At 44.7% G+C, this 14,037-nt stretch overlaps 1 protein-coding gene across 2 annotated transcripts in view; it reads left to right on the top strand.

Annotated features, from left to right (window-relative positions):
- WDTC1 (WD and tetratricopeptide repeats 1) overlaps positions 1-14,037 on the top strand; it is a 34,027-nt gene that overhangs the window by 7,716 nt on the left and 12,274 nt on the right. For both annotated transcript variants that reach the window (XM_067543299.1, XM_067543298.1), the window contains 8 exons: positions 3,863-4,010; positions 6,143-6,226; positions 7,146-7,192; positions 7,964-8,075; positions 8,522-8,709; positions 10,333-10,515; positions 10,850-10,944; positions 12,234-12,349. In XM_067543299.1, the coding sequence (XP_067399400.1) occupies positions 3,903-4,010; positions 6,143-6,226; positions 7,146-7,192; positions 7,964-8,075; positions 8,522-8,709; positions 10,333-10,515; positions 10,850-10,944; positions 12,234-12,349 (933 nt within the window). In that variant the 5' untranslated portion in view covers positions 3,863-3,902. The remainder of the gene's footprint in view (positions 1-3,862; positions 4,011-6,142; positions 6,227-7,145; positions 7,193-7,963; positions 8,076-8,521; positions 8,710-10,332; positions 10,516-10,849; positions 10,945-12,233; positions 12,350-14,037) is intronic.

Genomic DNA, 14,037 nt, shown 5'->3' with positions numbered 1-14,037 from the left:
TCATAGTGATCATCTAATCTGACCGTCTGTGTAACACAGGCCATAGGACTTCCCCAAAATAATTCTTAGAGCAGATCTTTTAGAAAGACATCCATTCTTGATTTAAAAATGGTCAGTGATGGAGTATCCACCATGACCCTTGGTAAGTTGTTCCAGTGCTTAATTACCCTCACTGTTAAAAATGTATGCCTTATTTCCCTTCTGAATTGCTTCACCTTCCAGCCATTGCAATGTATTACAGCTTTGTCTACGATCTCCTGGGGGTGGGAAATACATCCTGGGTTCTTGAGAGAACTATGGGAGGGCTATTAATTGGGAAATGCCTACATGCCTGACTCCAGCCAGATAAGGCTTATTTTTCCAGGCTAGGGCCTTAAGATTAGGAAATGGTTAAAAATCCCTATCTGAAGAGGAAGGGGGTAGTGATCAGTAGCTGCTTAGGGGGAAACAGGGATTGGTCCTGGGCCTGGTTCTGTTCAATATCTTCATCAATGATTTAGATAATGGCATAGAGAGTACGTTTATAAAGTTGGCAGGCGATACCAAACTGGGAGGGGTTGCAAGTGCTTTTGAGGATAGGATTAAAATAAAAAATGATCTGGAGAAATGGTCTGAAGTAAATAGGATGGAATTCAATAAAGACAAATACAAAGTGCTCCACTTAGGGCAGGTCTACGCTAGACATGCTACATCGGCGCAGCTGCAGCACGTCTGGTGAAGACGCTCTATGCCAACAGGAGAGTGCCTCCTGCTGACACAGTGCTGGTGTGGACAGCTCTTAAATCGCTGTAACTTGCATTGCTTAGGGGGTGTCTTTTTCATATCCCTGAGTGATGTAAATTAGATCGACTTAAGTGGTGGTGTAGATCTTCCCTTAAGAAGGAACAATCAATTTACACACATACAAAATGGGAAATGACTGCCTAGGAAGGAGTACTGCAGGAAGGGGTCTGAGAGGTATAGTGGAATGCAAGTTAAATATGAGTCAACAGAGTAACCATCATTCTGGGATGTATAATAAAAGTGTTTGTAAGCAAGACACAAAAAGTAATTCTTCTACTCTACTCTGTGTTGTTAAGACCTCAGTTGGAGTATTGTGTCCAGTTTTGAACACCACATTTGAGGAAAGATGTGGACAAATTGAAGAAAGTTCAGAGAAGACCAATAAAAATGATGGGCCTATCATGTTACTACTGTTGGAAAAGGGTCTGACACTCTGGGCAGAGTGGTAGAACTGTGGGGTTCTCCCCATATGGGGGAAGGTAGTGAAGCCTTTCATTAGGGATGCACTCGTGAGGGATTGCAAGGGGGTATAGGGTACTGACAGTGCACTGGGAATAAGGGCTTTTGTAGCCTGGCACAGCAATCCAAAGTTGGGTGTACCATGGAGATCCACTCTCGGAGAAGCCTGTTGCTTGGGAAGAGAGCCCACAGAGGTACTATGGTAGAGATCACAGGTGAAGCTTACAGTTGAACAGTCAGTCTATCAAAACTTGAAGCTCCCTTCCTTGAGAGGTCAATAGAAATTCTCTTCTCTTCACTCAGTCACTTTTCTGCTAGGCTGTAACTGAACACAGTCTTTACTGGTTTCTAGGACTGGCTTTGGCACAAGTAATGATTTGCTGCCCTCTGCTTCTGTGAGCTCTGCAGTCCTGTGTCTGCCTCTGAGTTGCCGAGTCAGGCTGATCTCCCTTGCCCGGCGTTGGACATAGAAGGGGATGCAGTAGCCATCTCTCTTTTGCACAAAAAGTATCTGAAATGGAGTGTGACAACCTTATTTGTTGCCACTGTGTTTGTTTCTGGGCTAACCGTAGAGGAAGATGTTGTATTCCTTTATGGACTATGTCTCCATAGACAGACAAAACAATATTGTTAAACTGGCCTGGATAATCAAAGGTTTGTTATAAAATCTGATAGTTAAATTTATCTTGTTGACTCGTATGCATTCACAGTGCTGCCTTTAACATTGAGTCTGAGAGATGGGATTAATATGGGTAATGTTAAGATCACTTTTAAAAAATTGTAGACCTCTCAATGGGCATACACACCAGCTTTCTGATAACACTTCATGTGTATATAAAATCTGGATTGAGTATACATGTTTGGTGGCAAATGAACTGCATTGACCTAGATGCCCAAAGGAGACATTGCAATAATTAGGATCAGCGAAGGCCCAATAGCGCTGGCTGTGTTTAGATGCAATGCAGACATGCTGTCCAAACTTCCCTCTTCTCATCCTGATCTGCAGCACCTTCTGCTCAAGCCCTGAGCTTTTGATATGCAGAATTTACTAAATTTTGTCTTAAGATGTGTGCGAAGAGGTAAGAATAAGACAATAACATTCATTGTCTCTCTTAATCTATTCTAGGAATTTATTTATTCTAGGAAATGACAGGCTATGCCACTCTGTTTCATCTTCTCCCCCCTCCCCACTGCCAAGAAATATTTATCTGATCCAATGTCTACTACACACTGCTAAAAAGTTCCTGATTAGTTCATAACAGAGAATATTAGCCTGAAATTTCAATCTCTGCTTAGTATTTCCAGACTCTTATAGGCTTAAATAAGACCTTTAATGTTACCCTTATTTGGAGTTGTATGCTGGGAGATTAGTACTCATGAACTCTTGTTAAGAGAAGGTTACCATTAGTTCTGGTACCCGGTGTAACATAGAATGTATATTAAAACCAGACCTTTCAAAATTGGGTTTAGAAATATTGAAACAGTGACAGGTCCAGCATCCTTAGTAATTGAATGAGGCTAACCTCACTGGGAGCTGATGTTTTATTTATACTCCATCAGCTGGACCTCCTGTTGGGAACAGGATTGAGATGCAAGAAATGTATTTCACAGTTAGTATGCTGAGATTCAAATTTCAAAGCCTTTGAAAGCAAGTTCTGTTAATTTTACCCCCTGAAAATTAACCACATTTATGATCTTGTTTCTGTTTGTTCAAAACAGAACCCCCCTTGCCTTCAAAAAGTCACCATTTGCTAATCTGGACTATCAAACTGTCAAAATGGCATTGCTGTCTGATCACTAATTAGCCTTTTTCATATCAAAGGAATACTTATGCTCTTCTAGTAATTTACTGCTGTTCATAATCAGATACAACCCATTATCACTATATTTAGTTGCAGTTTTTCCTTTTAAAATGGAGCCCCCTGGCCAGAAGCAAAAAGCTAGAAAGCGTACATGTGAAAGGTCTGGTACACAGAACCACTTATGTCGGTGTAACCTATTTTGCTCAGTGGTGTGAATAAGCCACCACCCTGAGCGATGTAAGTTGCACTGACCTAAGCACCTGTGTGGACAATGCTATGTTGGTGGGAGAGCTTCTTCCACCAACATAGCTACCGCCTCTTGCAGAAATGATTTTTATTACGCTGTTGGGAGAGCTCTCTCCCATTGGTGTAGAGTGTCTTCACCAGAAGTGCTATAGCTGCATTAGTGCAGCTGCATCACTGTTGTATGTCTAGTGTAGACTGGCCCCAAAAGTCCAAGTACTTTTATTACACTGATTGGGTTGGAAGTAAGAGGGACCCAAGCCTGGAAAGTACTGAGTCTCAGTGGTGCAAGGTCTCTGCTACTCTCAGGGCATTCCTAGAAACAGTTGCTCTGTGTAGACTCACTCCCAAAGCTGTACTAATGGTTGTTCCTAAACTGGAGATTTCCTCTTATGATCAGCCATCTCCCTTCTGAGTTGCTGCTTCCCACTCGTGAGCTTCATGAAGGAGCCTTGCACAAGGTTCAGCGGCTCTCTTGTGAAGGGAGCTCAGAGGCACTGCCATTACTTGGAGACAACATTTAATTAGCCCTGTGTATAAGTGACCTCCTAAGTTTTTTCTTTCCCTCCTTGTAGGTAATTAAATGTCTTTACTGTGGATCTCTGCTTTGTTGGAATGCTTGGATGTACTGCAGCTCCTCCTATAGCTATCTTTCGGCTGCCCCATTGTGAGAAGATGGCAAAAGTAAACATTACTAGAGACCTCATCCACAGGCAGATCAAGGTATGTGTCATCCAAGAGTCTTAATTTGTTGTGGGTGAATGGGTAAGGAGAGCTTAATGTTCATGCCAGAGCAGTTTCTATGTGGATAGTAGTCACAGAACTAATATCTGCCATACTTCCTCTTGCTGTGACCTTGTTAGCTCTCAGACGCATTGCATGTGGTTGGGAAACTTTCCTGAAAGGGGAGAGGCTCCAGGTGCTGCAGGAAATTGTGCTGCAGATTCAGTAGCGGGGCACTTTCCTTCAGAGTAGATATTGAACTTGTGCCCAAGCATAATGTTGGGGATACAGTACCGATGGAGTTTCTATTTTTGGATGAAACCCAAGCAGTTCTGGTGACTTGTGATCAATTAAGATCCCATTAGATTAGAGGTGTTAACCTCGGAGTCCTGGCCAAGCTTCAGCTGTGATAATTCTATTCTTTAACTTCCTGAGCAGTTTCATTTGGACACTTAAAACTTTTTTTCTTTCCGAAGCTGTTGTGTAGTGCTAGCATTTGTATTTCTAAGGCACTCATTACCAGTGTGTCTTGGAGATGTAGTGTGGTATTTAAATTGTTTGTGTCCTTAAATTTGTAAATGTGTGGGAACAAATGGGATGAAACGTGCAAGATTATAATAAAGCCAAGACAGTGCCTCCTTTCCAGGTACTGGGCGGGAGAGCAGGACGTTCTCTGCTCTGACTTATTTTCCTCCACTCTTGCCCTCTGCCCACCTTGGGGGAATGCACTGGTACTTGATTGTTGGTGCCATATTGTGGGCTATTAAAGTATACACAGGCTGCTCTGCCACACTCTCTAGTCTAGACTAGGATGTTAGGTGCTCAGTGGTTTGGGCTCAGGATACCTAAAAGATTGTCTAAAGCTCTAGGGCAAGGACTGCACCACTTCTGCTCTTCAAGCATAATGGAACCATGCATAACAAGGGTAAATCCCATTCACACATGGAGTGGAGCTTTCTCAAGGGGTGATCAAAGAGTGTGGAATGAACTTCCACAGGATTTAACCACTGGATCCTGCAGTTTTCTGCTCCAAGTGCAGGCTGCACTCTTTGTTTATATTTGCAAAAGTAAGATTAAAAAAATGTATATGTATTTTATTAAATTATTTTAAAATACATTTATCCTTGTGGGGGAGGGGGAGAAAGAACTACACATGAATGATGTTGCTTAATCTGCTTCCAGAAGGGGCTTGGATACTATGGTGACAAGGTCTATATAAGAACCTTAAGAGTATAGAACCTCTCTGCATTTCATGAATAAAGAGTTGGGGTGATATGTGGTATAACTAGAAATATGCTGCCTCTGCAGTTAGCCTCCCTCCGTAGGTACATTAGCAGATGGCTTAGATGAGCTCAGTAAGGAACACACGGGAAACAACCATCCTGCTTTTTCCTCCCCTTCACAGCTTTGTGGCAGCTGTTCTGTTCTCTGTGGAACAGCCTGTGCTTGTGGTACTGCAGCTGTATGCCTCTATTTTGTCCCTAATGAAATAACCTGTTCATGTGTCAAAGAAGGCTGTCCAGTTCGATATCCCGCCAATCTCCTGTCTAGTGGTTAAAGGTCACAAAGTGAGAGGCTAGCCTGGGAACAGAGAAAATGCAATGTGCCTCTTGTAGTAAAATGACACTTGGTTCCTCGGGACAGAGGGTTGTATGTGTCATGGTAGCTTTTCTGAATACCTCAAATCTAGTGCTTGTATTTATCCTTCATCTGTGATAAAGCTTCTGACTTTCAGCCTGTTCTTGCCAGAAGATGGGCCCTCCTTTCTCAAACTCTTGGGTGTATCTTTTTGGCAAAAAATGTAAAACGTACAACCCTGGTTTTGTTTCCTTTCCTTGGGTCACCCTGATCCTTATCTCACTTTCCTGACCTGTGCCTGGCAATTGGGGGTTTTATCACCGGTTGACAGCTTCTTTTACTCTTCCTGAACTGGAGAGTATAAAGTACCCTGTGTATGAGTTCTCTTTTAGCCAATAAGAAAACTGTCCTTGCCAGAGGAAAGGCATCTGGCTAGTGCTGTGACCCATTTTAGGAGGGTGTTTGGGTGTGTTTTAAATGATTGACTCTCCTGCTAGGGATAAGGCAGCATTGTGTGCTTGCTGTAGTAAGTGTGGTGGTTTTCCTTCCTATAGGAGAAGGGTGTCCTGGGCTTTGAGCGGCACTATCATGTCACTGATCCATTCATCCGACGCCTGGGCCTAGAAACAGAGTTGCAGGTAAGTGGGCAGTGCGGGAAGAACAAAAGTTCCACATTAAACTGCATAACACATACTAGTCTGAGCACCACAGACTTCTGAACTCTCCTAAGAGTACTGGTTTGTCTCCCTAACATGAAGCACTTCTAGAAGTATGATGTAGTAAGTTTGTGTGTGTGACTCTCCTAATGCACCATACCAGAGACTGTTACTAATCTTAATCATCGTTGTTTCTGACATAGGCAAACCTCTCCTAGTTAAATTTGATGGCCTGACTTCTTCTTATGACATTTGTGACTGCAGGAAGTTCCTTAGAAACTAAAAAATGAACTGTCACACTGCAGTCTGAAGTGCCTGAAACAGATTACAAATCTTTGGAAGTTTGTCTTCACATTGGTATAATTTCAGGGTTTTGTTTTTTTTTCCCCTCCTATACCCCTCTTCAACTCCATCTTCCTGTCCGTCTCTGTCTCTCCCCCTTCCCCACCCCCTCTGAAATGCTGACTGGGCACTCATCCAGCTGCTCCTTTTGTAATCCTTTGTTAAATAAGCTGAAGAGATATTGCACCGTCACCCAACAGCAAGATGCGCTTTGATTGCTTCTCTTTTGAGAAGCATGTGCCCTGAATCCCCCAAGGATCTGTGCACATGATTCTCAGCCTCGCCAAGAGCTTTTGAAACAAAGTCACCTTTCCTTGTGTGCAGCAGTATCTCTGCATTAGTCTCTAAGTCTGAGCAGCTATTGTATCCAGTTGTGAATGATGATTTTTTCCCAACAAGCTAGAGCATGCCTATCTGTGATGTGGGTAGGGATGTCTGAATTTGAAAGCTGCTTGTATCAGAACGAGCTGTTGGGTGGGGAGCTTGCTATATCCTTGTCTCATGGCAATCCTTGATGAGTCTGCAATTGGTGTGACATTCTCGTCCCTTCTTTGCTCAGGGTCACTCTGGATGCGTCAACTGTCTAGAATGGAACGAGAAAGGAGAGTAAGTATGCGTGTCGATTCAGGGATGAACAAACTGATACTCATGGTAGAGCTTGGGCTGAGCTATGGATCATCTTATCATAAGGTCCACTTCCTGGTTCCAGTGAAGTAAATGAGGGCTAAGGCTAAAGGCTTTGAACTATGGTGGAATTCAAGGTTTGGAAATGGGGCTTATTTTGTTGGCTCCATCTGGAAATACTCCTTTTGTGAATTAGGAGAGGAAACGGGGGCTGGATGGGAAGTTAAAGATCTTCTTCCATAGAGGGCTAGGATACCATCCACTTAACTAGGGTTGTGGCACAGTGGATCCTTGGGATTTGTACCCTTACATGGAGCTAGGGGGTGGATTTTTTTTGTCTTTACCTATGCTGTAGTCCGAGTGCGTCTCTGGTGGAGGAGCAGAGTGTGAGGGCAGGGGAAGAGATGGAAGAGTCTCTCTAGCCATCTAATAACCTCCTTCTTTGCACTATCATACACTAAAGCATTTGTTAAATAATTAGCACAAGTGAAGTAAACCATATCCACCTGGCAGGAGAGTCTGCTGTTTGTTGAGCCAGTTATCAAGGGCCACATTCTGTCCTCTGGTCTTCACCCAAATCCATACGTCAATGGGAGTTTCATGTACTTAAGGGAGGAATTTGGCTCCGAGGCGGTAGTTCTTAGGCTGAAGGTCATGGCATCTGTTGGAATCGCCATCTGATCACCTGTTGCAGCTGCTTCTCTGCGCGCACACACACACACACACACCATTCTCCTCTGTTGGTTTTTTCAGCTTGCTGGCTTCTGGCTCTGATGACCAACACACCATTGTCTGGGATCCCCTGCATCACAAGAAGCTTCTTTCTATGCACACGGGGCATACTGCGAATATCTTCTCTGTCAAGGTGAGTGGGGCCCCAGATGTGTGTTTGAAAATGAGAGGTAGAAAGAGGGCAGAGCCAGAGGGGGCACAGCATTGATGACTTGCATGAAAATAATTTCACTAACTGGACTTATTCCCCAGCAACATTCAAAAAAATGTCTTTCCGCAAGCAAGTTCTCCAAAGAGTACTAATTTTAAAGACTTCCATTACTAGGAGAAGATACATTAGATGTAGTAGTTTTGCATCTCAATCTGTGCCGTCTCTGATTTCCCAGCTGGGAGCTCCTGTTTTATTGTATTGGTGCCTGTTGTGAGCCAAGCTCTTTCAGGACGTGGCTATAGCAGCTTGTCATAAAGGGAGATGCAGCAGTGGCTAGACTATAGCTGACCAAGGTTGGATGATTGTAAAATGGCAGGTGAAGTATCTGAAGCTCTTCCAGGTTTGAAGCTCTGATCTGCCTTCCACAGTTCTTGCCCCATTCAGGGGATCGGATCCTCATCACAGGGGCTGCAGACTCCAAGGTGCACGTTCATGACTTGACTGTCAAGGAAACCATCCACATGTTTGGCGATCACACCAACAGGGTCAAGCGTATTGCCACGGCTCCTATGTGGCCCAACACCTTCTGGAGTGCAGCAGAGGATGGGCTAATCAGGTAAAAAGCTTTGGTGCCCATTCTGGGGGAGTAGCTCTTGGTGCTGTGAGAGATCTCTGTCAGAGTAGTTCTGCTGACTGGTCACGGATGCCCCTAGTTCACTCAGTTTCCTGCCCCTTCCTGTTGGGTTGGCACAGTTCAGTTAATAAATGGAGGGGCACTTTGGATTAAGGGTGTGACTATTACTGACATCGTCTGCTTCTTTTGAACTTACTTGTTTGTATTGCCATAGCCTTCAGGAGCCCTAGTCATTGACCAGGACCTGTTGTGGTAGGCACCCTACTCAGAACAAGAAGATGGTCCCTGCCCCAAGGAGTTTACAATCTAAGTGTAAAACAGCCAACGGAGGAGTACAAGGAAATAATGAGGCAATATTGGTGATAGGGCAGTGGACTCCACACACCAGCAGTCCAATGGTTGTCAAGTCTTTTTGTAGGCCTCATGGCGAAGAGTTTTGAGGAGGGATTTAAAGGGTGGCTAATGAGGTAGCTCCTTGGATGTTTGGGAGGAGCTTCCCATAAACATGAGGGGCAGCATGGGATGGGAGACAGCACAAAGGTGCTTGTTTGAATACTTAACAATTGGGCAATGGAGGCTGGTATCAAAGGCCATTTTGTGGTGAGTGTTGACATCTCAACATTGAATCAGAGATAAGTTGGGTGGGGGTTGATTGCAGAGAGCCTTGAAAGTGAAGGTACTTAGCTTGTGCGTTGAGTTAGAGACGGGAGGCAGTGGAGGGAGGCAGTGAGGGGTGATGGGACTGGCTAGGAAAATTACCTTTGCAGCAGCATTCGGAATGGCTATGAGGAGGCAAAATTGCATTTGTCAAGGCCAGTGAGAAAGATTAACACTTAGAGGACATATCTTAAATTTAAGATATTTATATTACAGTGGTGCCTAGAGGCCAACCAGGTCAAGGCCCCATTATGTACAGCTCCTAGCACATATGTAGTGAGAGACTGTCCCTGCCCCAAAGAGCTTGGTCTGGTGTCTTTCTATTTCTCTCTCCCCTAAAGTCTGAACAGTTCAGCTTGAAATAAAGGATATCTTCTTATTAAACCAAGGAAATGGGAAGGGCATTTCCTGTTACTGAAAATGAGAAGTGAGAAAAGAACAGTCATATCTTTATCCAAAGGAGCAGAGGAAGGCAGATGCAATGTCCTGTGAGAGTCCCCTCCAGAACTCTCATTAAGACTCAGGGTCTTTAGTTGTTCTAATTGTCCAAGAATTTATTCCAGATTTAACACTGGACTCTGTGTGTTAGGTCAAGACTCCATGAGAGTTATTGTCGGTGCTAAATAAATTCCCATGCGATGTAGAAAATGTTGATTATGCTGGTATCGAGGCTTAGTTCATTAAATCAAGGAGCTCCCAGTAACGTGGGGCACTAGAAGGATTAGTTTGACTGTTATGCAGTGACAGTTCTGAAGGGGAGGAGTGTCCTCTTTCCTCCTAAAGCTCCATGCAGTCCTCTGTAAAATCGAGGTCACTATTTAGCAGTAATAACATGGTGGTATCTGAATTCTTCCTCTGCTTTCCATGGTGATCAAGCTAAACTCCCTGCTGTTACTAGGTTGGTTCTTTATGGGCCCTAGTTAACTAACTCTCCCCTTTGCCTTGTAGACAGTATGATCTGCGAGAGAACAGCAAACGCTCAGATGTCCTGATAGACCTGACCGAATACTGTGGGCAGCTGGTGGAGGCCAAGTGCCTCACTGTCAACCCCCAGGATAACAATTACCTAGCGGTGGGAGCCAGTGGGCCCTTTGTACGGCTTTATGACATACGCATGATCCACAACCACAGGTAATGGCCACCATCACTCATAGGATCCTCTCGACCGGGAAGTGAGTAGCACGAGACCTGAAAGAGGCCTTGCATGGTGGGAATGGGGCATCCAGAGGAGCTGTCAATCATCCTTCACAGCTGTGCAATGGTACTAAGTTTTCCTTCCCCAGCATCCTTTACACACAGGTAAGTGGAACTGCCCAGCACTCTTGTGGTGGCTCGGGGCAGGTTGGCAATTGCACAACTGTCACACATTCTCTCCTTGCAAATAAGACAGTATATGTTTCAGGGCAGGTTGAACTCTGGCAGTTCAGTGTCATAATCATAAAACCACTTTTTTCTTTCTGGCTAGAAAAAGCATGAAGCAGAGTCCCTCGGCGGGAGTCCACACGTTCTGTGACCGGCAGAAACCCCTTCCAGATGGTGCGGCACAGTACTACGTAGCAGGTACAACTACTGCTCGGATGTGACCACTATTTCTATTGGGCAGTGTGCAGGAGCCATGGTCATTGACTGACTTAGTGCCTAATGTGCCAGTCACTGAGTACATGCAGCACCAAAAAAGAACCAGTCCCTGTCCCAGAGAGCTTACAATCTGTTGCATGTTCCTCCAGGCCCCACCGGCTATTATATTTTGAAAACTGGGACTGTCCTGCTTTAGTATCGTGCAAAGCAGTAAAATAACAATGCATTAATTAACTTGGGGAGGGACTGGATAGCTATAGATTCCTCTTCCTCCCCTCCCCCTCCCCTTCTGGGTTGTGAGGTCCCACCTGACATAGAATGCTAATGAACTTGGACTACTGGCATATGTTGAGAGCACCTTGTTCAAGTAGGTCAACCATCACAGCATCATTGGAGAGTCCAGAACTGACTAAACCATAGGCAATAAACTCTCCTCTGGAGGGAAAAGCATTTTGTGGTACAATGTGAGGGGAAACTTGGCCTTGTTCAGTACATTTCATGTGGAGAAATGGGCTCCTATTTTCCTCTGCCCTTTACCAGCACTAATCACTCTTTCTCCAAAGCCCATAATATAGATTGTTTCAGTGCAGAGGTTTGGACCAGAGTGAATGCTACAAGTTAGACTCGCAAATGGATCCATTTAAAAAGGATGAGAATTATGCCCCTGGAAAGCTTTACTTCTACTAAGGTCCCACCATAGGATCCCTTAATGTTCTTAATCCCTTTGTGTTGGCCATTCAGCATTTCTCCTGAAGCAAGAGAACCCATGTGTGGGCTGAACAGTTAATGTGCAATGTGTCCAAGAAGCCCATATTCTGGGCTAATGAGCCAAGATACAGAAATATTATTAGAGAACTGAAAAATAACAAAGTTCAAATAGTGTCTTCCATGAATCAGACAGTGGCCGACTCCAGTGAATCACTGGAGCTTTCGGATATTCTCACTGAAGTAGTGTTTGGCTGCCTTTTGCAATCCAGCTAGGATCCAGCACCACTCTTAAGGGGCTGATTCCTTTATACTTGAGCATAGCGATGCAAAGGCTTCTTTAAGAGGATCCTGAAAGGATGGCTGCATAAGTTTGAGGGCAGGTCGTCTTGGAGGGGCTCTAACCCAAGGCAAGACTGATGTAAGGTCTTCTTATATCGCTTAGACTATACGTACATTCTCTTTCAGCAGTCTCACACAACACATGGTAGCCAGTGTGGAGCAGAAGATGTTGAGGTCTACCAGTTAAGCAAGTAACTATGCTAGATTTCCTTTCCTCTCTGCAGGGCACCTTCCAGTGAAGCTACCGGACTACAACAACCGGCTGAGAGTTCTCGTAGCCACATACGTCACCTTCAGTCCTGATGGCACAGAGCTGTTGGTCAATATGGGAGGAGAACAGGTAGGATGAAGTTCAGGAATAAAGTTTTACGGAAGACTGGATTAGTTGGGTCATGATGTCTTAAACTCTGTAGGGTAATAGCAGGGTGTCATGCCCTGAGCAACTTGTGTGTCTGTAATACAGTTTGATTAAAGTGGATGTTGTGTTAGGAATTTATCACCCTCTTATATCCGAGGTAGGTGTAATATTAGGCAAATGTCATCAGCAAAACCAGAATGAAAATGCTACTCAAACCTATATGGAAGCGCTGCAGAAATTGTTTAATGACTGACCTGGGAATGAGTTGCTTAGGAAATCTGCACTAATTCCTACACTGATAGCTCTAACTCAGGGGTGGGCAAATGTTTTTGGCCTGAGGGCCATATCTGCGTATAGAAATTTGTATGGCAGGCCACACAGGTGAAGGAGCGGGGCTGTGCAGTGGGAGCGGCCACCGCGCGGCACTGTTTGGGGCTGGGAGTGGCTCCAGTCAGGGCGCTGCTGGGCACAGATGCTGGGAGAAGGGAAGGGGGGGAGCGGTCATTGCCATGCCACACAGCATGTTCTGCAGCCTCTCTGCAGACCACTGGTTGAACTGGAGGGCCTGATGAAAAGCTCAGACAGGCTGTAAGCGGCCCGTGGGCCATAGTTTGCCCATCCCTGCTCTAACTAGTTCTGTAGTAGTGTCTAGTGGAGAAAGAGAGCTTTCTCTTCCTATAAAGGCAATGGCTTCCACCTGGGATGTTTGACAAGCTTCATTCTAAGCATTAGGTGATGATCTTGGGTCTCGGTAAAGCCTGTTATGAATCTCTTCCTGCTAGAACTCAGCAACTGCAATTGTAGGGCTGGTTTAGATTGCAGTGAGACAAGTAAATCCTGCTGGCAGTGCTAACTACTAAGCGTTAGGGAGGGAACATCCCTTGTGGGCAGGTTATTCCATAGCTATTCTCTACACCTTCCTCTGAAGCATCTGATTTTCTGTCTCTCAAAGTGCCATTATTGGGCTAAATGGAGTCTGATCTGGGCTGGCAGTTCTTATGCTGATGCACTCTTTCTTAAGGGCTTTGCAGGACAGAATCCTGGGCTTCTTCAGAGGAAGGGGAGTCCTTCTTTGCTTATAGATTTTTTTTTTTTTTTTTTTTTTTTTTTTTCTCCGTCTCGTTTGACCCACTTGCTTCCCAACCTCAGCTGCTGATTGTTTACAATCAGGTCATGAACCCAGGGACAAAAATGGCTCTGTAATCTGTTCATATAGGCTGAAGTTATATTTATAGGTTCACTTTTATTGTTATCCTATTGTAGCTGGAACTTTTTTGCCTTTATTAACCATTGTCACTGGTCAATTCTTGCTTATGTAGCGTGTTTGGTATCGAGGAGGTTTTGTTGCCATTAATTTAGTAGGACCAGTGTCTCATTTCTCGGCACGGTTCTTTCTGAACCGCTTAGGGCTTGTCTACACTTACCTCGGCGATTCGGTGGCAGTTGACCGGAATTAAGCAAACTACGCAAAAAACTTGCGTGACTCCCGTCGACTTCTGTGCTTCTGTTCTGCGGGCCGTCTTCGCTGCACCGCACCACTTGAGAAGGTGATCTTAATATGTCGATTTCTGGATCGACTGAGCGGGTCTTCACTGACCGCTCAGTCGATCTGACAGTGGCGAATTTTCCTCCGTCAGTGAGGACAGCCTTATCTTGTCCCAGTGCTGGTA

Source organism: Emydura macquarii, unplaced genomic scaffold (genome assembly GCF_026122565.2).
Source record: "Emydura macquarii macquarii isolate MOO-44397 ecotype Brisbane River unplaced genomic scaffold, CSIRO-AGI_Emac_v2 contig_820, whole genome shotgun sequence".
NCBI classification, from domain to species: domain Eukaryota; kingdom Metazoa; phylum Chordata; order Testudines; family Chelidae; genus Emydura; species Emydura macquarii.
Note: the sequence above shows the minus strand (reverse complement) of the source record. Positions and strands in the feature narration are given on the sequence as shown.